General features: G+C 36.4%; 1 protein-coding gene across 4 annotated transcripts in view; it reads left to right on the forward strand.

Moving 5' to 3' along the window:
* Nucleotides 1-26040, forward strand: part of AKAP1 (A-kinase anchoring protein 1) — a 236336-nt gene that overhangs the window by 155952 nt on the left and 54344 nt on the right. For all 4 annotated transcript variants that reach the window (XM_053707531.1, XM_053707529.1, XM_053707532.1 and 1 more), the window contains one exon: nt 18556-18689. In XM_053707531.1, coding sequence (XP_053563506.1) covers nt 18556-18689 — 134 coding nt within the window. The remainder of the gene's footprint in view (nt 1-18555; nt 18690-26040) is intronic.

Here is a 26040-nt window from a genome sequence, read left to right on the forward strand (position 1 = left end):
TGTTTAGTACCATACAGTGAAAGTTTCATATATTTGTTTAGATCCCTCCCAGTCTCGGTCCCTGCCCAAGTCCTTAATAAACTCCAAAAAGCCGTTGTATCATTTATTTGTCAGGGATGGCAATCCAGAACTAATAGACGCACTTTGTGTAGGGGTAGAGGGGAAGGAGGCATGGGATTACCATATCTTCTAACTTACTATTATGCTGCACGGTTAGCCCAAACATCTCTATGGCATAACAAAACGGCATTCAATGGGTCCAACTAGAATCTGATATGGTTATGATTGACCCAATTTATAAATTACTTTGGTCTAGCAGGCCTTCCAGACCTTCAAACTGGAAGACTTTCCTATCTATCTCACACATTGTCTCACTATGGGATTCCCTGACCATGAAGTTCAAATTACTTTCAGAGACATCCAGAGCAACCCAACTAGTGACTTTCTCCTCGACCCCAGATTCGAGGCTCCAGACTAAATGGGCAAATAAGGGATTATATAGAATCGCAGATACATTGCGTAACCAATCCTTCATGGATTTTAAGACATATGTTGACCTTGGCGGCCAAGACGGACCTAGTTGGTTCCATTATTTGCAGCTTAGGGCAAGAGTGGCTGATGTTATAGATAATTCCAGCAGGGAAGGCTCTACCTATCTAGAACATCTTTGTTTAGCTACTCACAGATTAAAAGTAACTATTTCTAGATTATATTCCATATTTAATAACCCATTAACATCACCTAAACTTCCCTTTATGCTTAAATGGGAGGAAGACTTTAATTTTTCTTGGTCACTCGAGAAATGGAACATCACCCTTCATAGGGGCACCTCATTCCCATTTGTGCACATTTAAAAGAAAATTATATGAAGGTTGCATTTAGGTGTTACTTCCACCCTTCCAGATTACATGGCCCAGACCCGGGGGGGGGGGGGGGAAAGAATTGTTTAAGAGGCTTTGATGAGAAAGGGACTTAACCTTATATGTGGTGGCATTGTCTGCATGTTTCCAACATTTGGTCACAAACCTCAGAATTACTGAGTTCCATTTTTGATACTTCTATAAAATTAACGCCCACACAGTCCCTTCTTCATGAACCGCTGCCTGGGTTGGGCAAATCAAGAAATAAACTCTTGTTGTTTATCTGTGCAATAGTCAGATTAACTATAGCTCGATACTGGAAGTCAGTGGTTCCAACCTTTCAGATTATTTTGAACAAAATAGCCTACTACTAGCAAATGAGCAGTAATACTGCCAACCTTTTAGACCCTAAAGAACAGTTCATCTCCATATGGGAACCATGGATTATGTACTCAGTCTAGCACTAGAAGGCAATAAAGCACAAATACTTTACCACATTGGTTCGCCTGTGCTACTTATTAGTTACTATGGGTTATATAAGATTGTCGCTACTATACTGGAAGCATTGCTCAAGAATAGACGCTAAAGCTGTATGCACAAGGTTTTGGTAACATGGTGGTTCATCATAGTTGTAGAAGTGAAGGTTTGATTAGTGGAAACTCCCTTTGGGTTGGAACAACAATGATGTGAAGGAGGCACTTTACTTTCTGACCTGGAGTGCATATTGTAATGACCAACTATTTTTCCTTCCATACGCCCTTGGCTGTGACTTGTTATCTATGACTGTGACCTGTACCTGGATTTGGATATATATATATATATATATATATATATATATATATATATATATATATATATATATATATATATATATATATATATATATATATATATATATATATATATATATATATATATATATATGACGTGCAGTGAGGTCAGAGGCTGGTGATTCACTAGATATGATACGCAGGAGAAACACATGTACAGAGGGCCGCAAGTACCCCCAACAGGGCAGGTTTAAATGATAGCTGAACCAGTGCTTAGGTGACATAATCAGGTGATGGGTGAGAGCTAGTAACCACTGAGTTACTGATCAGCTGATAACTTCACCTGTGCACTGATTCAGCTATAATGAAAACCTGGCCTGTTGGGGGTACTTGAGGACCATTGTTGAGAAACTTCACTAAAGCACCAGCTCATCTGAAATGTATTGATTACCTGGAGAATAAAGCACACATACTCTGCTCACTGACACCGACACACACTCTGCTCACATACACACTCACACAATTCTGTGGCACAGTGCCAGTTACTAAGCAATTAGAATGATACACAATCTCTTCTCTACTCACTACTGTAATGTAAAAATAGAAATAATTTACCATACAAGTTTTACACAAAGGACAAGTTATCAATACTGCCAATACATCTGCTGCAATATGGCGTTCAAGAAACGCAAGTGCACATCCCACTTAGGTATTCTCTTCAACAAAGGACACCAAAGGATACCAAAAGAATGAAGTACATAATAATAAAAGTAAAATAGAAAGTTTTTTTGTTTTTTTTTGTGTGCAATTTCTATCTGAATGATGGAAATGTAATTATGACTTTCATGTTCCTTTCAAAAACTAATTTGATTTGCTGACATGGGACCAGTAACAGTTGATGCTAATTCTCAAAATATAAATAACTAGAAAAGTCTATTAAAATAGCATGCTCTACCTCAATCATGAAAGTTTAATTTTAAATGGCTCCCTTTGACTATGTGTTTAACCAGTTACTTTACAGAGGCATTATTTCTATAAAACATTTAACTGCAATAATTACATATAATTTTTAAATGACTCATCTCCTTTTTATTAATATAAACTTGTATAAAAGCAGCACATATTAAACACAATGCAACAGCTTTCAATTGATTTTTGAATTACAAGTTAACAGCAGTCTTTAAACAAATGGAGACACAGAGAAAAATAAAAAGATACTGCATCCTCTGACTGAACAGACATAACATATATGGAGTTTATACCTAATTAAATCAAATAACCATGAAAAAGGGAGGCTTAGCAATATTCAATGTCAAAAACTTTAAATAATATGGACACTGCACACTTAACTTCAAACGTTGGGTTTTAAATTATGGATTTAAATTGACCATTTGACTTCCTGTCAGTATTGGGTTATGCTCACTTACTGTCCCCCCTGTTAATGAGCTGTATCTAAACACAATTTGTGAATCACAAGAGATGTACAATACTACTTTACTCTTCTGCTTGGTGTCATCTGTTCTTAGGTTACCTCAGCTCCAGTTGTGTCACATGACCCTGCTCACTGCATCCTCCTTCTGATTAATCTATATATCCTTCACTTGCTAGGATGCATCAAGAGGGGTGCCTCCTATTGGTCCCAATTTTTGCTGCTAATATATTGACAGAACACAGGTGGCGCTGCTGCACAGCTTTTCCTTTGACCCATGTACTGCAATGGAGAGAAGCGTTCCTGTACCTGCCTCTCCATAGCATTACATGGGGGGAAATTTTTTTTTTTACTTTTTTGTGTGTTTTATTTAAAATTTAATTAAGCTTTGGCCACATATGGCATTGTAGGCACTGCCTTCCCTGCCTCCTATGAGTGTGTGTGTATATGTGTGTGTATATATGTGTGTGTGTGTGTGTGTGTATATATATATATATATATATATATATATATATATATATATATATATATATATATATATATATATATATATATATATATATATATATATATATATATATATATATATATATATATGTAAACCGCTCTCCACCAAACAATTCGCCACGCTCACGGAGCTCCTGTGGGCGTGAACAAACAAACGACACGTGTTTCACCCAAAACCTCAATTCCTATTGGGCTTCATCAGGCATATGATTATTGCGTAACATCGCTAGACTTTATATTCGGTTGCCAGGTGAAATGGTTAACCCGTTGGGTATTAAATATAGTTGTCTAACAATTGACAATAACTAAAAAGTGCACACATAGCCGGCCTCAGGATTGTTCAAAAAGAACAAACACAAAGTAATTATCTACCCTAAAATACTTTGTATTTACATAAAAAAGGAACAATCGATAATTAACATTTTAATTCAAAATATAAAGTTGATGCTAAGTGAGTCAGAACATCTGATAATGTTAAACATTTTAATTTCAGACATGGCATTAAGTGGTACCAAAATAAACAAAGAACATAGGATGGTGTAAACCTGGAGAATATAAGTGGATTAGGGGCACATATACAAGCAGTCATTATCAAAGCTATAAAAAAGGAGCATAGTTTAGCTCTTCATTAAGACCATTTGGTTGTACAGTGTCCAAATTAAAAATCCACTTACATTCCTCTTTAAGGAGGGTATTATCCCAGTCACCACCTCTTTCAGAAATACTGACTTTCTAAACCCATGTAACGTAAGTTGGTAACCTCACTATTATGGAATTCCAAAAAATGGCGTGCAATTCCACTTGTTTTAATACATTTTTTTTAGGATGTCACGTCTATGTTCTTTCATTCTTTCTTTGAACTCACGGTAGGTTTTACCCACGTATTGCCTGGGGCAAGAACACGAAAGAACATAGACTACACCCGTAGTTCTACATGTAATATATCCTTTAATTCTATGGGGGACACCCTTTGTATCTGTCATTGTTCCTTTTCGTAATAGATATTTACACATTTATTGTTACACGGGTAACATCCGTTCTTTGGTTTAGTACTTTGTAGCCAATTTGCAGATTCATGATTAATGAAGTGACTATGCACCAATCTATCCTTAAGAGAGGGTGCTTTTTTGGCAGTTAATAATGGATAGTCGCCTACATAAGGGTAGATGTCCTTATCTAAAGTAAGTAGATGCCAATGTTTGATTAACACTGCTTTTATATCATTCCAATTCTCATTATAGGTAGTTATCATTCGTATCTTTTCATTACTGGCAATATCCTTTGTTGGATACAACAGGGTTTGTCTATTAGTATTACTTGCTCTCTGATATCCTGACTTTAATACTCGCCATGGGTAACCTCTATTGCGAAAGCGTGTTTTTAAGTCATCAGCGTGTATTTTAAAGAGGGAGTCAGTGGAGCAGTTGCGTCTATGTCTGAGATACTGTCCCACTGGAATGCCTCTTATCTGTGATGAAGGGTGATGACTTGATGCTTCAAGAAGGGTATTAGCCGCTGAAGGTTTGCGGTAACTCTGTGTAGATAAAGAATTGTCCTTTTGTTTAGTCACCAGCAGGTCTAAGAACAAAATCTCACTCCTGCTGTAACTAAAGGTAAATTTCAGATTAAGGACATTAGTATTCAAGTAAGATATAAAATCTTCCAGTAATTCAACAGACCCTTCCCAAAGCATCAAGACATCGTCAATATAACGAATCCATAATGTCACCATACCATCAAATTTAGGAGGTACATCCAAGACAGAGTCCAACTCCCATTTACCTAGGAACAAGCAGGCATAAGTGGGGGCGCAACACGCCCCCATTGCTGTTCCCAGGATTTGTCTATAAAATCTTCCATCAAATTTGAAGTAATTGTGTTCCAGAACGAAACGCAATAGATTGATCACAAACATAGTGTGATTCTTGTATCTATTGCCCCTCTGTTTAAGGAAATATAGAGACGCTTCAATCCCCAAATGATGCAGTATTGAGGAATAAAGCGCCTCAATTGTTACCAGTAATGTTGACTCAGAGAGGACAATGCCATCTAACTTTTGTAGGACTTCTGTTGTATCTTTTTACGAAGGAGGGGATTGAGGAAAGGAATGGTCTTAAATTCCAATCCACAAATTTGGCAGCATTTTCAAGGAGACCTCCCTGACCTGATACAATAGGTCGACCCGGAGGTGGAATTTTGTTTTTATGAAGCTTGGGTATTGTGTAGAAAGTTGGAATCCTTGGAGATTTACCTCCCAAAAACCCCAACTCCTTAAAGGGACACTGTACCCAAAATTTTTCTTTCATGAGTCAGATTGAGCATGAAATTTTAAGCAACTTTCTAATTTACTCCTATTATCAAATTTTCTTCATTCTCTTGGTATCTTTATTTAAAATGCAAGAATATAAGTTTAGATGCCGGCCCATTTTTGGTGAACAACCTGGGTTGTCCTTGCTGATTGGTGGATAAATTCATCCACCAATAAAAAATTGCTGTCCAGAGTACTGAACCCCCAAAAAGCATAGATGCTTTCTTTTTCAAATAAAGATAGCAAGAGAACAAAGAAAAAATGATAATAGGAGTAAATAAGAAAGTTGCTTAAAATTGAATGCTCTTTCTGAATTACAAAACAAAATTTTTGTGTAAGAGGTTATCCAAATCTGATTTAAAATCAGCAGTAGGATCCCGGGGTAATTTCTCATAGATAAAACTGCAGGACAGTTGCCTTAGACATTCAATTATATAGGTCTTAGAGTCCATTACTACAACATTTCCACCCTTGTCCGATGGTTTAATTGTCAAGGAGGTGTCATTTGCCAGTTCAAATAAGGCCTGTCTTTGAATACTGGTCAAGTTATCATTTACCAGAGAGTTAACATTCAATGCCTTAATATCTTGCTCTACTAGTTTTACAAAATTCAAAACTGTGGACACTGTAGAAAGTGCTGGCATAAACTTAGACTTAGGTTTGAATGGACTAAACCCAATATGTGCTGATGGTTCATCATTATCAGTATCAATTGACTCCCTAAACAAGGATTCAAGGTCCTCTAAGGATTGTCTTTCCTGCATGTCTAAGGTTATTGAGGGTACTGTTTGTGAAAAGGACTTTTTCAAGATTACCTTACGTGCAAATAAATTAAGATCTTTCATAATTGTGAACTTGTCAACTTTATTTGATGGACAGAAAGTTAACCCCTTCGATAAGACTTGCACTTGTGATTCACTTAATGATTTAGAAGACAAATTCACAACTTTGAGATCATCAGAAGTATCAGACCCAACCATTAAGTTTTGTTCTGTTGACTCCTCAATAAGTTTTTTTGTTGGTATCCCCTTTTCCTGTGTTTTCTGCCTCCCCTTCGCTTCCTCCTTTGTCGCCCTCTCCCTTCTCCTTCGCTGCTATTCTCCTCCTGCCTAAAAAACGGCCTCTGCGTCTAAACCTTGATCCTCTAGATTGATTGAAATTTGCTCTATCAGAATATGACCTATCTGAATCTGAGGTTTTGGAGAATTCTTTATTTGAGAATTCATACACTCTATCTTCCATGTAGTCTAATCTATCTCTTAGAAATTTACGTCTTTTTCTAGATTTAGTTTCTTCCTGCATTTTTCTAAGCTCCAATTTACATTCCTCATTCAGGCGATTGTAATCTTTATTAGACTCCCATTGCTTTAAATTATTGACAGAATCATCTAAGTCACTCTGTACTTTCAATAGTTTTAATTCACTTTCTTTAATAATTTCATCAAATTGAAGGAACAGTCAGTTAAACATTTTTCCCAGTCTTTCTTAAAGTCTTCTAACATAGGATCCACCAAATTGGTCCCAGGTTTTTTGCAGAGTCTAAGACCCCTGGGAATCATTTTATTATCCAAATACCTGTTTAAACTGCTGATTTCCCATTTTAGTCTTAGGTGTTTTATGGAATTCTGTTTAAAGGTTTTAAAGTCATGAAAAATATTTTTCCCTTGACTAGTTGTAGGTGTGGTCATTTCTAAAGCAAAAGTTTCGTCCAAGTCATATTCCCATTCACTTTCACTGAGGCCAGCCATGTCGAAACCCTTATACTACACCCAGAGATGTGAATACACTAGTACCTGGGGTTAATGTTTCCCACTAGCAGCACGGTACAAAAGAAGAGATTAAAGTCTACCATGAACAATTAGAACAAGTACCAGCTGTATATGGGAAATAATAATGTGGTTGAGTAGCAGAGGTGCATATATATATATATATATATATATATATATATATATATATATATATATATATATATATATATATATATATATATATATATATATATATATATATATATATATATATATATATATATATATATATATACTCTTACAAAAGTTAGTACACCCCTCACATTTTTGTAAATATTTTATATCTTTTTCATGTGACAACACTGAAGAAATGACACTTTACTACAATGTAAAGTAGTAAGTGTACATCCTGTATAACATTGTAAATTTGCTGTCCCCTCAAATAACTCAACACACAGCCATTAATGTCTAAACCGTTGGCAACAAAAGTGAGTACACCCCTAAGTGGAAATGTTCAAATTGGGCCCAAAGTGTCAATATTTTGTGTGGCCACCATTATTTTCCAGCAGTGCCTTAACCCACTTGGGCATGGAGTTCCCCAGAGCTTCAAAGGTTGCCACTGGAGTGCTCTTCCACTCCATGACGACATCACAGAGCTGGTGGATGTTAGAGACCTTGCGCTCCCCCACATTCAGCTTGAGTATGCCCCACAGATGCTCAATAGGGTTTAGGTTTGGAGACATGCTTGACCAGTACATCTTTACCCTCAGCTTCTTTAGCAATGCAGTGGTCGTCTTGGAGGTGTGTTTGGGGTCGTTATGTTGGAATACTGCCCTGCGGCCCAGTCTCAGAAGGGAGGGGATCATGCTTTCCCTCAATGAACTGTAGCTCCCCAGTGCCGGCAGTACTCATGCAGGCCCAGACCATGACACTCCCACCACCATGCTTTACTGTAGGCAAGACACACTTGTCTTTGTGGCGGCAACCAGATGAAGAGTACACACGTTTGACACCATCTGAACCAAATTTAAGTTTATCTTGGTCTCATCGGACCACTGAACATGGTTCCAGTAATCAATGTCCTTAGTCTGCTTGTCTTCAGCAAACTGTTTGCGGGATTTCTTGTGCATCATCTTTAGAAGATCCTTCCTTCTGGGACGACAGCCATGCAGACCAATTTGATGCAGTGTGTGGCGTATGGTCTGAGCACTGACAGGCTGACACCCCACCCCTTCAACCTCTGCAGCAATGCTGACAGCAGTCATACATCTATTTGTATGTATGTATTGGGTACTTGTAAAGCACGGCTAATCACCCATTTTATCAACCTCTGAAGGATGAAAGGCTGAGTGAACCTCGCCGGGGATCGAACCTGCAACCCTTGGGCTGCTACAGAGCTCAGCCACAGTGCCTTAGCATGCTGAGCTATCTGTCCGGCTGTTCCCAAAGACAACCTCTGGATTTGACGCTGAGCACGTGCACTCAACTTCTTTGGTCGACCATGACAAGACCTGTTCTTAGTGGAACCTGTCCTGTGAAACCACTGTATATTGCCCACCATGCTGCAGCTCTGTTTCAGGTTCTTGGCAATCTTCTTATAGCCTAGGCCATCTTTATGTAGAGCAAATATTATTATTTTCAGATCCTCAGAGTTCGTCATGAGGTGCCATGTTGAACTTCCAGGTAACGCCAAATTTCACACCTGCTCCCCATTCAGACCTGAGACCTTGTAACACTAACGCGTCACATGACACTGGGGAGGGAAAATTGCTAATTGGGCCCAATTTGGACATTTCCAGGGTGTACTCACTTTTGTTGCCAACGGTTTAGACATTAATGGCTGTGTTTTGAGTTATTTTGAGGGGACAGAACATTTTCACTGTTATACAGGCTGTATACTAGCTACTTTACATTGTAGCAAAGTGTAATTTCTTCAGTGTTGTCACATGAAAATATATAATAAAATAATTACAAAAATGTGAGGGGTGTACTCACGTTTGTGAGATACTATAGATAGATTATTGAAGTGAATGAAATTATTGGGAGGTGAACTTTCTCCAGTTTTAGGTTAAAGGGATAGTCTACTCAAAATTAAACTTTCATGATTCAGAGAGCATGCAATTTTAAGCAACTTTCTAATTTACTCCTATTAATTTTTCTTCGTTCTCTTGGTATCTTTATTTGAAAAAGCAAGAATGTAATAGGAGTAAATTATAAAGTTGCTTAAAATTGCGTGTTCTATCTGAATCATGAAAGTTTAATTTTTCTTTTCAGCTGTACTTTATTGGAAGGAGAAAATGATTTACCTTGACAATTTAAATTTTTTTTCTCATGATTTAGGTACAACATATTTTAAACAACTTTACAGTTTACTTCTATTAAATGTTTTTCATTCTCTTGGCATCATTTGTTGAAGGAGCAGCAATGCACTATTGGTTTTTAACTAAACACATGGGTAAGCCAAAGGCTATGTATGTATGTTGGTATGTATGTTGGTATGTATCAACCAATCAGCAGCTGGAACCTAGGTTCTTTGCTGCTCCTGAACTTACCTAGATAAACATTTCAGCAAAGGATAACAAGAGAAGGAAGCGAATTATATAGAAGTCAATTTGAAAGTTGTTGAACCCCTTCACTACCGTGACTTTCATAGAAAAACTTGCCCAAAATACTGGAGAATTTTTAGCATTTTTGCTATCACTCCATTTATAAAAAGTCTACACACCCCTGTTAAAAATGTCAGATTTCTGTGATGTAAAAAAATGAGACAAAGATAAATCATTTCAAAACTTTTTCTACCTTTAATGTGACCTATAAACTACCCAACTCAATTGAAAAACAAACTGAAATCTTCTAGGTGGAGGGAAGTAAAAATAAAATATGGTTGCATAAGTGGGGTTGTAGCTGTGTTCAGAATTAAGCAGTCGTATTCAAAATCATGTTAAATAGGAGTCGGTACACACCTGCCATTTTTAAATTGCCTCTGATTAACCCCAAATAAAGTTCAGCTGTTCTAGTAGGTCTTTCCTGAAATTTTCTTAGTCGCATCTTACAGCAAACGCCATGGTCTGCAGAGAGCTTCCAAAGCATCAGAGGGATCTCATTGTTAAAAGGTATCAGTCAGGAGAAGGGTACAAAAGAATTTCCAAGGCATTAGATATACCATGGAACACAGTGAAGACAGTCCTCAAGTGGAGAAAATATGGTGCAACAGTGACATTACCAAGAACTGGACATCCCTCCAAAATTGATGAAAAGACGAGAAGAAAACTAGTCTGGGAGGCTGCCAAGAGGCCTACAGCAACATTAAAGGAGCTGCAGGAATATCTGCCAAGAACTGGCTGTGTGGTACATGTGACAACAATCGCCCGTATAATTCATACGTCTGGGTTATGGGGTAGAGTGGCAAGATGGAAGCCTATTAATAAAAAAACATTGAAGCCCGACTAAATTTAGCAAAAACACATCTGAAGTCTCCCAAAAGCATGTTGCAAAATGTGTTTTGGTCTGATGAAACCAAGATTGAACTTTTTGGCCATAATTCCAAAAGATATGTTTTGCGCAAAAACACCGCAGTTCACCAAAAGAACACCATACCCACAGTGAAGCATTGTGGTGGCTGTTTCTCTTCAGATGGAACTAGAGCCTTAGTTAAGGTAGAGGGAATTATTAACAGTTCCAAATACAAGTCAATATTGGCACAAAACCTTCAGGCTTCTGCTAGAAAGCTGAACATGAAGAGGGACTTCATCTTTCAGCATGACAACGACCCAAAGCATACATCCAAATCAACAAAGGAATGGTTCACTAGGAGAAGATTAAAGTTTTGGAATGGCCCAGCCAGAACCCAGACCTGAATCCAATCAAAAATCTGTGGGTTGATCTGAAGAGGGCTGTGCACAGGAGATGCCCTCACAATCTGACAGATTTGGAGTGTTTTTGCAAGGAAGAGTGGACAAATCTTGCGATGTCAAGATGTGCCATGCTGAAAAAATCATACCCAAAAAGACTGAGTGCTGTAATAAAATCAAAAGGTGCTTCAACAAAGTATTAGTTTTAAGGGTGTGCACACTTATGCAACCATATTTTATTTTTTATTTTTACTTCCCTCCACCTAAAAGATTTCAGTTTGTTTTTCAATTGAGTTGTACAGTTTATAGGTCACATTAAAGGTGGAAAAAGTTCTGAAATTATTTTTTTCTCATTTTTTTACATCACAGAAACCTGACATTTTAACAGGGGTGTGTAGACCTTTTATATCCAATGTATGTATATATATTCTCTATATCTTACTATTCCCTGCAGTGAAGGGGTTAGTTTTAGCTTCAGTATAGATTACCCTCCAATCTGATACATCTCACCCCCATCTTAAGGTGATGGCACATTCTAGGAATCTGTGAAATGCTAGGATCTACCATTGGAAGAAATTAAAGGGGACTTTCAGTCATAAAGTATAAAATACTTCATGCTGAAAGATCCTTTATTTGTTTGAGGCGTTCGCCACACTGAGCTCCTCAAGCAGCCCAGGGAAGAACTCTATTCAGACTGCCAAAATAAAAAAATAAGGCTTTTTTTTTTTTTTTGCAGGGTAGAATCCTCCTTACTAGGGTTGCACCGATACCATTTTTTTAAGAACGAGTACAAGTACCGATACTTGTTTTCAAATACTCGCCGATATCAATTACCGATACTTTTTTTTTAATGTCATGTGACAGTTAACCAAGCACAATACAGACTAATTATTGAGGGGACAGAACATTTTCACTGTTATACAGGCTGTATACTAGCTACTTTACATTGTAGCAAAGTGTAATTTCTTCAGTGTTGTCACATGAAAATATATAATAAAATAATTACAAAAATGTGAGGGGTGTACTCACGTTTGTGAGATACTATAGATAGATTATTGAAGTGAATGAAATTATTGGGAGGTGAACTTTCTCCAGTTTTAGGTTAAAGGGATAGTCTACTCAAAATTAAACTTTCATGATTCAGAGAGCATGCAGTTTTAAGCAACTTTCTAATTTACTCCTATTAATTTTTCTTCGTTCTCTTGGTATCTTTATTTGAAAAAGCAAGAATGTAATAGGAGTAAATTATAAAGTTGCTTAAAATTGCGTGTTCTATCTGAATCATGAAAGTTTAATTTTTCTTTTCAGCTGTACTTTATTGGAAGGAGAAAATGATTTACCTTGACAATTTTAAATTTTTTTTCTCATGATTTAGGTACAACATATTTTAAACAACTTTACAGTTTACTTCTATTAAATGTTTTTCATTCTCTTGGCATCATTTGTTGAAGGAGCAGCAATGCACTATTGGTTTTTAACTAAACACATGGGTAAGCCAAAGGCTATGTATGTATGTTGGTATGTATCAACCAATCAGCAGCTGGAACCTAGGTTCTTTGCTGCTCCTGAACTTACCTAGATAAACATTTCAGCAAAGGATAACAAGAGAAGGAAGCGAATTATATAGAAGTCAATTTGAAAGTTGTTGAACCCCTTCACTACCGTGACTTTCATAGAAAAACTTGCCCAAAATACTGGAGAATTTTTAGCATTTTTGCTATCACTCCATTTATAAAAAGTCTACACACCCCTGTTAAAAATGTCAGATTTCTGTGATGTAAAAAAATGAGACAAAGATAAATCATTTCAAAACTTTTTCTACCTTTAATGTGACCTATAAACTACCCAACTCAATTGAAAAACAAACTGAAATCTTCTAGGTGGAGGGAAGTAAAAATAAAATATGGTTGCATAAGTGGGGTTGTAGCTGTGTTCAGAATTAAGCAGTCGTATTCAAAATCATGTTAAATAGGAGTCGGTACACACCTGCCATTTTTAAATTGCCTCTGATTAACCCCAAATAAAGTTCAGCTGTTCTAGTAGGTCTTTCCTGAAATTTTCTTAGTCGCATCTTACAGCAAACGCCATGGTCTGCAGAGAGCTTCCAAAGCATCAGAGGGATCTCATTGTTAAAAGGTATCAGTCAGGAGAAGGGTACAAAAGAATTTCCAAGGCATTAGATATACCATGGAACACAGTGAAGACAGTCCTCAAGTGGAGAAAATATGGTGCAACAGTGACATTACCAAGAACTGGACATCCCTCCAAAATTGATGAAAAGACGAGAAGAAAACTAGTCTGGGAGGCTGCCAAGAGGCCTACAGCAACATTAAAGGAGCTGCAGGAATATCTGCCAAGAACTGGCTGTGTGGTACATGTGACAACAATCGCCCGTATAATTCATACGTCTGGGTTATGGGGTAGAGTGGCAAGATGGAAGCCTATTAATAAAAAAACATTGAAGCCCGACTAAATTTAGCAAAAACACATCTGAAGTCTCCCAAAAGCATGTTGCAAAATGTGTTTTGGTCTGATGAAACCAAGATTGAACTTTTTGGCCATAATTCCAAAAGATATGTTTTGCGCAAAAACACTGCAGTTCACCAAAAGAACACCATACCCACAGTGAAGCATTGTGGTGGCTGTTTCTCTTCAGATGGAACTAGAGCCTTAGTTAAGGTAGAGGGAATTATTAACAGTTCCAAATACAAGTCAATATTGGCACAAAACCTTCAGGCTTCTGCTAGAAAGCTGAACATGAAGAGGGACTTCATCTTTCAGCATGACAACGACCCAAAGCATACATCCAAATCAACAAAGGAATGGTTCACTAGGAGAAGATTAAAGTTTTGGAATGGCCCAGCCAGAACCCAGACCTGAATCCAATCAAAAATCTGTGGGTTGATCTGAAGAGGGCTGTGCACAGGAGATGCCCTCACAATCTGACAGATTTGGAGTGTTTTTGCAAGGAAGAGTGGACAAATCTTGCGATGTCAAGATGTGCCATGCTGAAAAAATCATACCCAAAAAGACTGAGTGCTGTAATAAAATCAAAAGGTGCTTCAACAAAGTATTAGTTTTAAGGGTGTGCACACTTATGCAACCATATTTTATTTTTTATTTTTACTTCCCTCCACCTAAAAGATTTCAGTTTGTTTTTCAATTGAGTTGTACAGTTTATAGGTCACATTAAAGGTGGAAAAAGTTCTGAAATTATTTTTTTCTCATTTTTTTACATCACAGAAACCTGACATTTTAACAGGGGTGTGTAGACCTTTTATATCCAATGTATGTATATATATTCTCTATATCTTACTATTCCCTGCAGTGAAGGGGTTAGTTTTAGCTTCAGTATAGATTACCCTCCAATCTGATACATCTCACCCCCATCTTAAGGTGATGGCACATTCTAGGAATCTGTGAAATGCTAGGATCTACCATTGGAAGAAATTAAAGGGGACTTTCAGTCATAAAGTATAAAATACTTCATGCTGAAAGATCCTTTATTTGTTTGAGGCGTTCGCCACACTGAGCTCCTCAAGCAGCCCAGGGAAGAACTCTATTCAGACTGCCAAAATAAAAAAATAAGGCTTTTTTTTTTTTTTTTTGCAGGGTAGAATCCTCCTTACTAGGGTTGCACCGATACCATTTTTTTAAGAACGAGTACAAGTACCGATACTTGTTTTCAAATACTCGCCGATATCAATTACCGATACTTTTTTTTTAATGTCATGTGACAGTTAACCAAGCACAATACAGACTAATTATTTAAGATTCCTTCTTTATAATTATGAAGGACTGTAACTTAAAAGACATTATGAAATAATAAAACAGTTTTATTTGTCATAAAATTCGCAGAACATGTTTATAAATAAAAAATATTACAATAAAATATATTAATAACAACAAATATAAAATCCCAACCAACCAAAAGGGCAATACAGTAAAAAATAGAACAGTGCACTGTTTAATCATGGGGAACAACACTATGGGCTAAATTACATTTGACTGGTAAGCTTTACCAATGCTCTCATTACATGTCCTACTCTATTAAAGTCTATGAAGTTGGAAATGTGAACAAATCATTGATAAAGCTTACCAATCAAATGTAATCTAAATCTAGTCCTATAATTGCAGGATGAGTGTTCATTGCAATTAACTTAATTTTTGCCACGAGTACTCTTCCTGCAATTATATAAGCTAACCTATGGATGTTCCTCAGAGTACAGTATGTTTTGAACATTATTGTACAAGATGAGAACTAGCAGTAAAAAGGCAATTTAGCAATTAGAATACTTTTTCAAAAGTTAGTGGCAAGTTCTTTTTAAGGAACAGAACAGAAGCCTCTCTACATGTTCAGATATAAGTCTGTTTTTGCTATCCGTAAGGAGGTTTGACTCCAAGTTGAACAGTCTTTCACTTTCCACACTACTGCATGGGGCAGAAAGATATTTTTGGACCATTTTAGCCAGAGCTGGAGATCTCAGTTTATTAACTGACCAGTACTTCAGGGATTTGTCTGAACAAGGGGTTAAATTTGTATGCTCTGTTAAAATCATGAGTCTAATTATGACTTTACTTTCCCTTTAACTAAAGAAAAATAACCATTACCATAACAATTTAAATAGTTGTATTTAGCTAAAACAACATTTAATTTTTAACGCTTGCCCCTCCCTCACACTTGTATAAGGTTTTTGAAACGTATTAAAGGGTTGATTCTGTATACATTGTTGCAGGGGAGCAATGCCATTTAAAGTGACAGTAAATTCAAAATTTAATTTTCATCATTCAGAAAGAACAATTTCCAATGTACTTTTATAATTTCCTTTGTTCTCTTGTTATCCATTGTTGAAAAGCATACATAGGCTCAGATGCAATGCACTGCTGTAAGGTAGCTGCTTATCTGTCTCAACCAATTCAGCTAGGCTCGAGTACCAGTAAAGCATTGCTCTCCTTTAACAAAGAATACCAAGAGACTGAAACAAATATGATAATAGCATACAATTTTCAGATTTACTTCAGTCATGAAAGAAAACCTTTAGGATTTCAGATAATGTACCTTTTGAGGTCTATTTCTCTACTCTGATTATTTTATAACATTCTTGCTGTGAAGAAGGGGCATATTATTTCTGCAGACACAAATTCAGTTTTGAGAACTACAAAAACAATATGTGATATCTACAAGATAGAAAAATTGCCCAAAATAATCTTACAGAAACCTCTGGGAGAGCATGACATTTTGAATGAATTTACCACAAAAAATAAGCCATGAATATACAACATCTTGCTATATAATTAAGAACAAATCTATATTTCAGGATGAATAACTTTTAGATTATAATGTATCTTAAAGGGATACTAAACCCAGATTTTTTTTCTTTAATGATTAAGATAGAACATGCAATTTTAAGCAACTTTCTAAATTACTCCTATTAATTTTTCTTCGTTCTCATGCTATCTTTATTTAAAAAGCAGGAATGTAAGAATGTTTCAAAACCTTGGTTATGCTTGTTGTTTGATGGCTAACTGTAGCCACAAATAAGCTAGCACTATCCAGTGTGCTGAACCTAAAATGGTTCGGCTCCCAAGCTTTACATTCCTGTTTTTTTTATTTTTTATATAAAGATCGCAAGAGAAGTAATAAAAAATAATAGGAGTAAATAAGAAAGTTGCTTAAAGGGACAGTCGTCAAAAAAACCTTTAATTTTTCAAATAGGGCATGTAATTTTAAACAACTTTCCAATTTACTTTAATCAACAATTTTGCTTTGTTCTCTTGGTATTCTAGTTGAAAGCAAACATAGGAAGGCACATATGATAATTTCTAAGCCCTTGAAGGCCGCCTCTATTTTATTTACTTTTCACAGCAGGGGGAGAGCAAGCTCATGTAGGCCATATAGATAGCATTGTGATCACGCTAGTGGCAGACACTGCACTAATTGGCTAAAATGCAACTATATGCAAAATGACTAAGTCATGTGATTAGGGGCGGTCAGAAGATGCTTAGATACAAGTTAGTCACAGAAATAAAAAGTGTATTAATATAACAGTGTTGGTTTTGCAAAACTGGGGAATGGGTAATAAAGGGATTATCTATCTTTTTAAACAACAAAACTTCTGGTGTTGACTGTCCCTTTAAAATTGCATGGTCTATCTGAATCATTAAAGAAAACATTTGGCTTTAGTATACCTTTAAATAGAAACAAAATTAGATAGATTTTTATTTATTTAAATAAGATTTTTTTTTTTTTAATGCTTTTTGAAGAATAATCTGATTTAAATAATGAGCATTGATTTGTATTCACCCTGATCTATATGATCTCTGATAGTTTATTTGCAATATATGTATTATTTACAGTGGTTTTTTTTTCTGTAGCTACCAAAAATGCTGAGCCGACTCTGATTCAAAATTATTTTTTCTATTTAAAAAAAAAAAAAATCATAGCTCTAAAGCTAGTCACTCTTATTTAGTTGGCACTGCATTTATTATATGCAGTTGGGATAATAACCCCGGAGCATATTCTGCATAAAGCATACCACTAGCCGCTAAATGTATGACGAGATTGTGCTACTGTGATCATAGCTAGCATTATGTGCACTACAGTAGTAAGGAATGGTTCTATGTATATATCATTTAAACTTTTCATAAAAGCAATCAAAACATTCTGTTGTCTTGTGTTTAGATGATTAGTAAATATTGGTAATCAAGGTCAGTTTTATGGCCTCCATCATGAGGCTAATGTACAACACCTATAGCTTTGGTAAAGGTATTATGGTAAATGTAATGTTTTAATTCTGAATTGGGCTCTCTAAATACTGTACGTTGTGCTGAATTAGAGAGTACAGAGCTGGGATTTGATTACACAGTTCACAATTCTAGTGACTACATTGAGTAAATTTAATACTTATGCAATGCCTTTTCATTGCTATTTTAATAAAGTTTTTGCCAGATTCATTTGGTAAACTGATTTTTCTAGTAAATGGCGGTGTTGTCATTTTTTCTTGAGCATACTTTTGAATTGGAAAGCTAAGATCTATTAATATATCCAAAGTGTGAGATGATCTTGAAATTGCTTCCTGCAGGATCTGATGTCAACAGCATGGACTCTGTGGATAGTGGTTGTGCTCTGGTAAATATTGACCAGCTTTCGAATAACAAGCAGAAGGTGGAAGGAAAATCGTCAGATCTTGTCATCTGGGAATTTATGGTGCCATCGGTAAAGTATATATCTGTTTCTTTTTGTATTGTTATGTAATATCTCCTCCATCAGGAACATAAAGAAGCATAATTAAGATAGTCTATTGTTTTTTTTGTTGTGTGTGTATATGTGTGTGTGTGTGTGTGTGTGTGTGTATATATGTGTATATATTTAGTACTATTACTTGAAAAAATTTTTTAACCTCCACAAAACTGGACTACTGTAAGTTCTAGATAGAGAATTCATAAGTCTATAGCCAAGCCACCAATTGTCAGGCATGTTCAGTATCAAAAGTTAATTGATGCTCTGGAGCAGCCCTTAAAGGGACATTCCAGCCAAAATTGTAAACCACATTGATGCATTTCAGTTTTGAACAGAAGTATTTTTGGAACCTAACTTTCACTGCAGGTATATGAAGAGTTGCTGCACATGTGCAAACACACGTCAGCACTGGAATGCAGTAAAAGCTAGATTTCAACATGGTGGCACCCATGTCTAGAGGTAGGTGGGTAGCAACCACAATACTAAGCTTATAATTTTTTAGTGCTTAAGGCCCATTTATATTTGTAAAAAATAAATAAATGGAAATATATATATATATATATATATATATATATATATATATATATTTGCACTGTTGCTTTATATAACTGTTTTAATCCATTTTCAATGCTCTACTGGTAGCTGGTTTAGCACATCTGGTAAGCCAATGAGGAGACGTGTGTAGCTGCCAATCACCAGCTAGCTCACAGTATTACTGCTGCTAAGCAGATGTTCATATTTTTTTTTCATTAAAGGGACATAATAAAAAATATATGCTAATTCACTTGAAACTGATGCAGTATAGCTGTAAAAAGCTGACGGGAAAATATCACCTGGACATCTCTATGTAAAAAAGGAAGATATTTTACCTCACAATCTTCTCAGCTCAGCAGATTAAGTTCTGTGTAAAAAGTTATACTCAGCTGCTCCCAGCTGCAGGTCATGAACTCTTACTGTGATCTCATGAGATTTGACTTAACTCATGAGATTTCATAGTAAGCTTCCTTTACCTGATTGGTGAAATAATGAGTTCACAAGGCTCATCCCCTAAGCTGTCCCAGGACAGACACACTAAAATGCTGCTTAGAAATCCTTTACAATGGGATGTGGCTACTGAGCAACTTTTGAGGTAAAATATCTTTCTTTTTTACATAGAGATGTTCAGGAGATATTTTCTAGTCGGCTTTTTACAGCTATGCTGCATCACTTTCAAGTGTTTAAACATTTGGGTATTATGGCCCTTTAAAGGATATCAAGCAAACAAAGTAAAGTAAAATTGATAAGAGGTTTAGTGACTTGAAATATGCTTTTTGGATCATGTAAGTTTGTTTGACTTTCATGTTCCTTTAATGAGATTTAGATATTTGGTTTATCCATATGTTAAGCTAAGACTCTTTGGAATAAATATGCTGATCATATGGTCAAGGACATCTACCTTTTAGTACCTGGATCTTATGTACAAAGGTTTGCATGGGCTCTCTGTGTAGTTTTAATTTATATGGTTTTACATGAGACCATTTCAACTGTGATTCCCTAATCCTGTAAAAGAATGAATCTTTCATAAGGTTAGGTTCTCTCTGTTGGTGGTTCACAAGGTACATCAAAGTAATCGTTTTTTTTAGGCGTTTTCTGCAGCCAACCTGCATGGTCATTATCATGGATATTGGTTTTATTTGGTCTGGACACATTTTTGGATTATCCCAAGTTTGAGGATGTAGCTTTAGAGCTTAGAGTATTTATGGATCTAAAGACTTAGACTCCTGTATTAGCATTCTGTTTGTATTCATACAGATAACATGAAGATGCTTACATATTTCAACTTTCTGTGGTGATCACAACAGACTTGCATTGCAATAAGCTACAGGTATCCTTGGATGGGCATAAAGCCATTTCTGGGTGATTTCTTTTCTCCCATGCAGGTTTCTGGAAAAGAAGATAAATTCTGGGGAATTGATGTTTGTTTTTTTGAGTTTCCGGAAATCTGATAGACACAATGGAAAACTGCAAGATTCTGAATACCAGAAACAGGAGACCTTAAAGTGCCATAAAACAGGTTGAGATATGTGCATATCCTAAAAGGGCTAATTAATTAAAAATAGTTAAATACATATTTTTTTTTTTAAATTGCTGGCGACTATTTTAACATTTTCAAAAGTACTTAAATATTCATGCTGCAAATAAATGTGATGTAAAAGGATAGTGTTGGCGATCCTCAGTCCCTCAAAATAAGAGAGAAAAAACACAAATAGTGTAATATCGTTTACATAAACTTTATATTAGTGTATAAGGGCTAAATGACTACTCACATAAACATGAGCTATCATCAGCTCAGGTAAAAATGCAGTCCTGAGAATAAGGCTGTCAGGCTCAGCTACTCAGTGCGTGTGATCTCCGGTATCTCAGAGAAAAGAAAACATTGAAATAGTGTGATATTGCATAACATCAATATAAGCGCTGAAAAGGTTAGAGTTTTACTTACACTTTCTGGGAGCTAATCATAAGCCCCACTAGAATTGCAGACCTGATCTCTAGGCTGTCAGGTAACACTGAAAGATTCGGGAATCTCTTCCAAAAAATATTTATTTAAAAACTTTAAAACCTATGTAAATAAAAATGCAATCTGGAGAGCACAGTCATTCAGGGCTACAGTGCCAAATTGTTACAATTTTACAATTTCCACTTAGTCTATAAAGAGGATGGTAACGGATTGAAACAATGTATTCGTATAATAGCTAAAGTCCTTGCATGTACAAAGCCGCTCTTCACTATGACATCATTAGTTGCGTAAGTCACGACATACGTTTCGCCACGCCCCGTGGCTTTTTTAAGAGTTAATGTTAGCGGTTCCTTGTGTCCTATTTATAGCTGGATGTCCATCAAACCAGCTATTGAGGAAAGTTTTTTTTTTTTTTCTTTTTTCAGGTGGTATTTATCAGATCCTAAAGTCTTTGTTAAAAAAAAGTTTTTTTTCTTTCTCCAATAAGTGATTGCGAATTTTTAATTACATATATGATACTGTTATCAAGAAATCCACAGGGGCATGGCGAAATGTACTTCGAGACTTACGCAACTGGTGATGTCATAGCGAAGGGCGGTCTTGTACATTTAAGGACGTTGGCTATTATACGGATACATTATTTCAACCCGTTGCCATCCTCTTTATAGACTAAGTGTAAATTGTAACAATTTGGCACTGTAGCCCGAATGAATCTGCTCTCCAGGTTGCATTTTTAATTTACATAGGTTTTAAAGTTTTTTTGGAAGCAGTTCGCGAATCGTTCAGTGTGGCTTTACCTCACAGCCTAGAGATCAGGTCTGCAATTCTAGTGGGGCTTATGATTAGCTCCCAGAAAGTGTAAGTAAAACTCTAACCTTTTCAGCGCTTATATTGATGTTATGCAATATCACACTATTTCAATGTTTTCTTTTCTCTGAGATACCGGAGATCACACGCACTGAGTAGCTGAGCCTGACAGCCTTATTCTCAGGACTGCATTTTTACCTGAGCTGATGATAGGTTAGGTTTATGTGAGTAGTCATTTGGCACTTATACACAAATATAAAGTTTATGTAAATATTACACTATTTACGTTTTTTACTCTTATTTTGAGGGACTGAGGATCGCCAACACGATATTGTTCTACATCACATTTATTTGCATTATTATTTTTTTGTTTGTGATTTAGGTTATTTATATTTAATAGCCATGCTGTTTGGAGCAATCTACTCCACCTACCTTATCAGTGTTTAGACACAAGCATTGTATTTCAACTGAGTTCACAGATTCTAGGCATGCTCCAGCAGATAATCTCTGTTCACTTTTTGCATTCTACCAAAAAAATAGATACAGTTGTGCTCATAAGTTTACATACCCTGGCAGAATTTATTATTTCTTGGCTATTTTTCAGAGAATATGAATGATAAAACACAAACTTTTCTTTCACTCATGGTTAGTGTTTGGCTGAAGCCATTTATTATCATTCAACTGTTTACTCTTTTTAAATCATAATGACAACAGAAACCACCCAAATGACCCTGATCAAAAGTTTACATACCCTGGTGATTTTGGCCTGATAACATGCACACGAGTTGACACACAGGGGTTTGAATGGCTATTAAAGGTAACCATCCTCACCTGTGATCTTTTTTTTTTTTTAATGGGGAAAGAAAAAGAATTGTCAAAAGATCTGTGAGGAAAAAGGTAGTTGAACTGTATAAAACACGAAATTGATATAAAAAGATATCCAAGGAATTGAGAATGCAAATCAGCAGTGTTCAAACTCTAATCAAGAAGTGGAAAATGAGGCGTTCTGTTTGATAACATACTGCATTCATCTTGCCATCAATTCTGACCAAATTTCCTGTGCCTTTGTAGCTCACACATCCCCAAAACATCAGCGATCCACCTCAGTAGGAATGGTGTACCTTTCATCATAGGCCTTGTTGACTTCTCTCCAAATGTAGCGTTTATGGTTGTGGCCAAAAAGCTCAATTTTGGTCTCATCACTCCAAATGACTTTGTGGCAGAAGGTTTGAGGCGTGTCTATGTGCTGTTTGGCGTTTTGTAAGTGGGATACTTTATGGCATTTGCGTAGTAATGGCTTTCTTCTGGCAACTCAACCATGCAGCCCATCTTTCTTCAAGTGCCTCCTTATTGTGCATCTTGAAACAGCCACACCACATGTCCTTTATTTCACCTGAAGTTATTTGTGGGTTTGTCTTTGCATCCCAAACGATTTTCCTGGCAGTTGTGGCTGAAATTTTAGTTGGTCTACCTGACATTGGTTTGGTTTCAACAGAACCCCTCATTTTCCACTTCTTTATTAAAGTTTGAACACTGCTGATTTGCAATTTTCAATTTCTTGGATATCTTTTTTTTTTTTTTTTTTTTTTTTATCCCTTTCCTGTTTTATACAGTTAAACTACCTTTTCTCGCATATCCTTTGACAATTCTTTTGCTTTCCCCATGACTCAGAATCCAGAATCATCAGTGCAGCACTGGATGGAAGATGCAAGGGTCTGTCAGGAGTCCAGAAACTCATTGACCTTTTATACACACACACTAATTACAAGAAAACAGGTCACAGGTGAGGATGGTTACCTTTAATAGCCATTCAAACCCCTTTGTTTCAAGTTGTGTGCATGTTATCAGGCCAAAATCACCAGGGTATGTAAACTTTTGATCAAGGTCATTTGGGTAGTTTGTGTTGTCATTATGATTTAAAAAGAGTAAACACAGTTGATTGATAATAAATGGCTTCAGCCAATCACTAACCATGAGTGAAAGAACAGTTTTTGTGTTATCATTCATATTCTCTGAAAATGGCCAAGAAATCATAAATTTCTGCCAGGGTATGTAAACTTATGAGCACAACTGTATAGATACAGCCATAGAAGGAAATGTGTGGGAGAGGTAGAGCTTTAAAATTAGGAAACTTAAAAGAAAGGGTTATAATGGCGAAGCACTGCAGTATAAATTTGCAGGTAAAGTACATATTTGTCTCCATCCCAACTTGTTTTATGACCCTATTAAGATTTTGCCAATGATGCAGTGTCAATTCTTTCAAGGTTTAGATTTTGTTTTTCTTTCATCCTACTGTTTTGTTCCTGCAAGTAACTCAAAAGATCAACTGGGTAAACAGAGGGATGTTTTTAAATAGATTCTGAATTACATAATACATTTTTAAAAAAATTTTTTTTTTTAAATTAGTGTTGGTTTCATAAGATATGGTGAGCCCACGGCTTCATCAATTACTGTTGGGAATATCACTCCTGGCCAGCAGGAGGAGCCAAAGCGCATCACAGCAAAGCTGTTAAGTATAACTTCCCTTCCCACAAACCCCAGTTATTCTCTTTGCCTTCGGTGCAAGGAGGAGGTGAAGTTTTGGTGTCTGAAGAAGATTGGTTTTATTTAACTTCAATCAAGATTTTATTATTTTCAAAGTAGGTTTACTCTTACCTTTTCCTCTCAAGATTGGCTCTAGCTGTTCTCCACGTTAGCCTCTTCAGTAGGCAGAGGTGGTTTTAAAGCAGTTAGGAACTTGTAAGGTGGACCTTGCTGCGTTTTCCTAACATATTTGCTGCCCTAGTATAGAAAGCCAGAGTAGGTTGGCTCTGATCTTTCTTTATTTCCACAGGCCTCTGTAAGGAGTTGGCGTCCTTCCATGCTGTGGTGGAGCTGTCGTCCTGCCGGACGGCTAGACTGCAGGCAAGTGCCTTTTCGTCTTCTGGGGCTGGGAGACTTGCACGTAAAGGGTTAAGAAGCCTCTCTGCAACTTTAGTTGGACTTAATATCCTTTAGAAGGATGTTTTAGGCAGGTCGCAGGCACTTTTTGTGATTAAGAGACTAGGGGTTCATACTTTTGTGTAAAGTATTCCCTGAATTTGTGACTCAATTGTGTTGGCTCTTTTGGGGTTAATTGCTCCCCTTCATTATTTTTAGTAAATAGGTGAATCTTATGTGCAATCCTAAGTCTTTTTTGTGTGTATGTTTTAACCGGTGGGTCCTGCACAATCTACTCCTATCAGAGGAGTTTGGTGTTTAAGAGTGCGCTTTGTTTTTTTTCACTATTGTTTGTTAGAGTGGCACCATTATGAGACTTTTTGGTTTAAGGACTTTGCTCTACTAAGGAGAGGAGGTATTTGCGCAATTTGTTTTTTTTGCTTGTATCTGCTATCAGAAAAGGCGCAAAGTTTGTTTTTAGCTTCGCGCTTCCTTTCCGTGCCGTGCTTATGTCTCGCCTCCTTCCTTTTTACAGTTGTGAAGTGCCATTTTCGTCTTTCTCTGAGCCGGTCAGGTGACCACGCCTCCATTATTCTCTCTGAGATCGAAGCGATGTCGCTATAGATTAGGTTTTTTTTTTTTTTTTTTATAAGTGAACTACGGAGTTATGCTTCTTGTATTTTTAGAAGCCTTAATTAACGTGTAATTTTGTTTTGAATCGTGTCGTTGAGACAGTTTTTGGAATAGAGATTGGATTGCAGATTATCAGTGACCTATAGAGGGTGCTAATGCTGTTCAATTTTCTAATAGATGATGCTGCCATCTACATTTAGTCTCCTTAGAAGAGTGCTCACAATTAATTTAATTTCCACCGAGGTTTGGTGGTATTAAGCTTTTATTGAAAATAAAGTTGAGCCTAAAAACTTTTCATGGTTCTTGGAACAAGATCCTGGAACAGAGACCTGTCTCTCTAATTTTATTTTAAATTTGTCTCTTGAGAGAGAGAGAGAGAGAGAGAATACAACTACTGGGGTCTCATATCTTTTATGTCTGGTATATAAACGTTAAATGCCAGGACATGGGTATCTGTTTTTTTTTCTTTTT

The sequence above is a fragment of the Bombina bombina genome, chromosome 3 (genome assembly GCF_027579735.1).
Source record: "Bombina bombina isolate aBomBom1 chromosome 3, aBomBom1.pri, whole genome shotgun sequence".
NCBI lineage: Eukaryota > Metazoa > Chordata > Amphibia > Anura > Bombinatoridae > Bombina > Bombina bombina.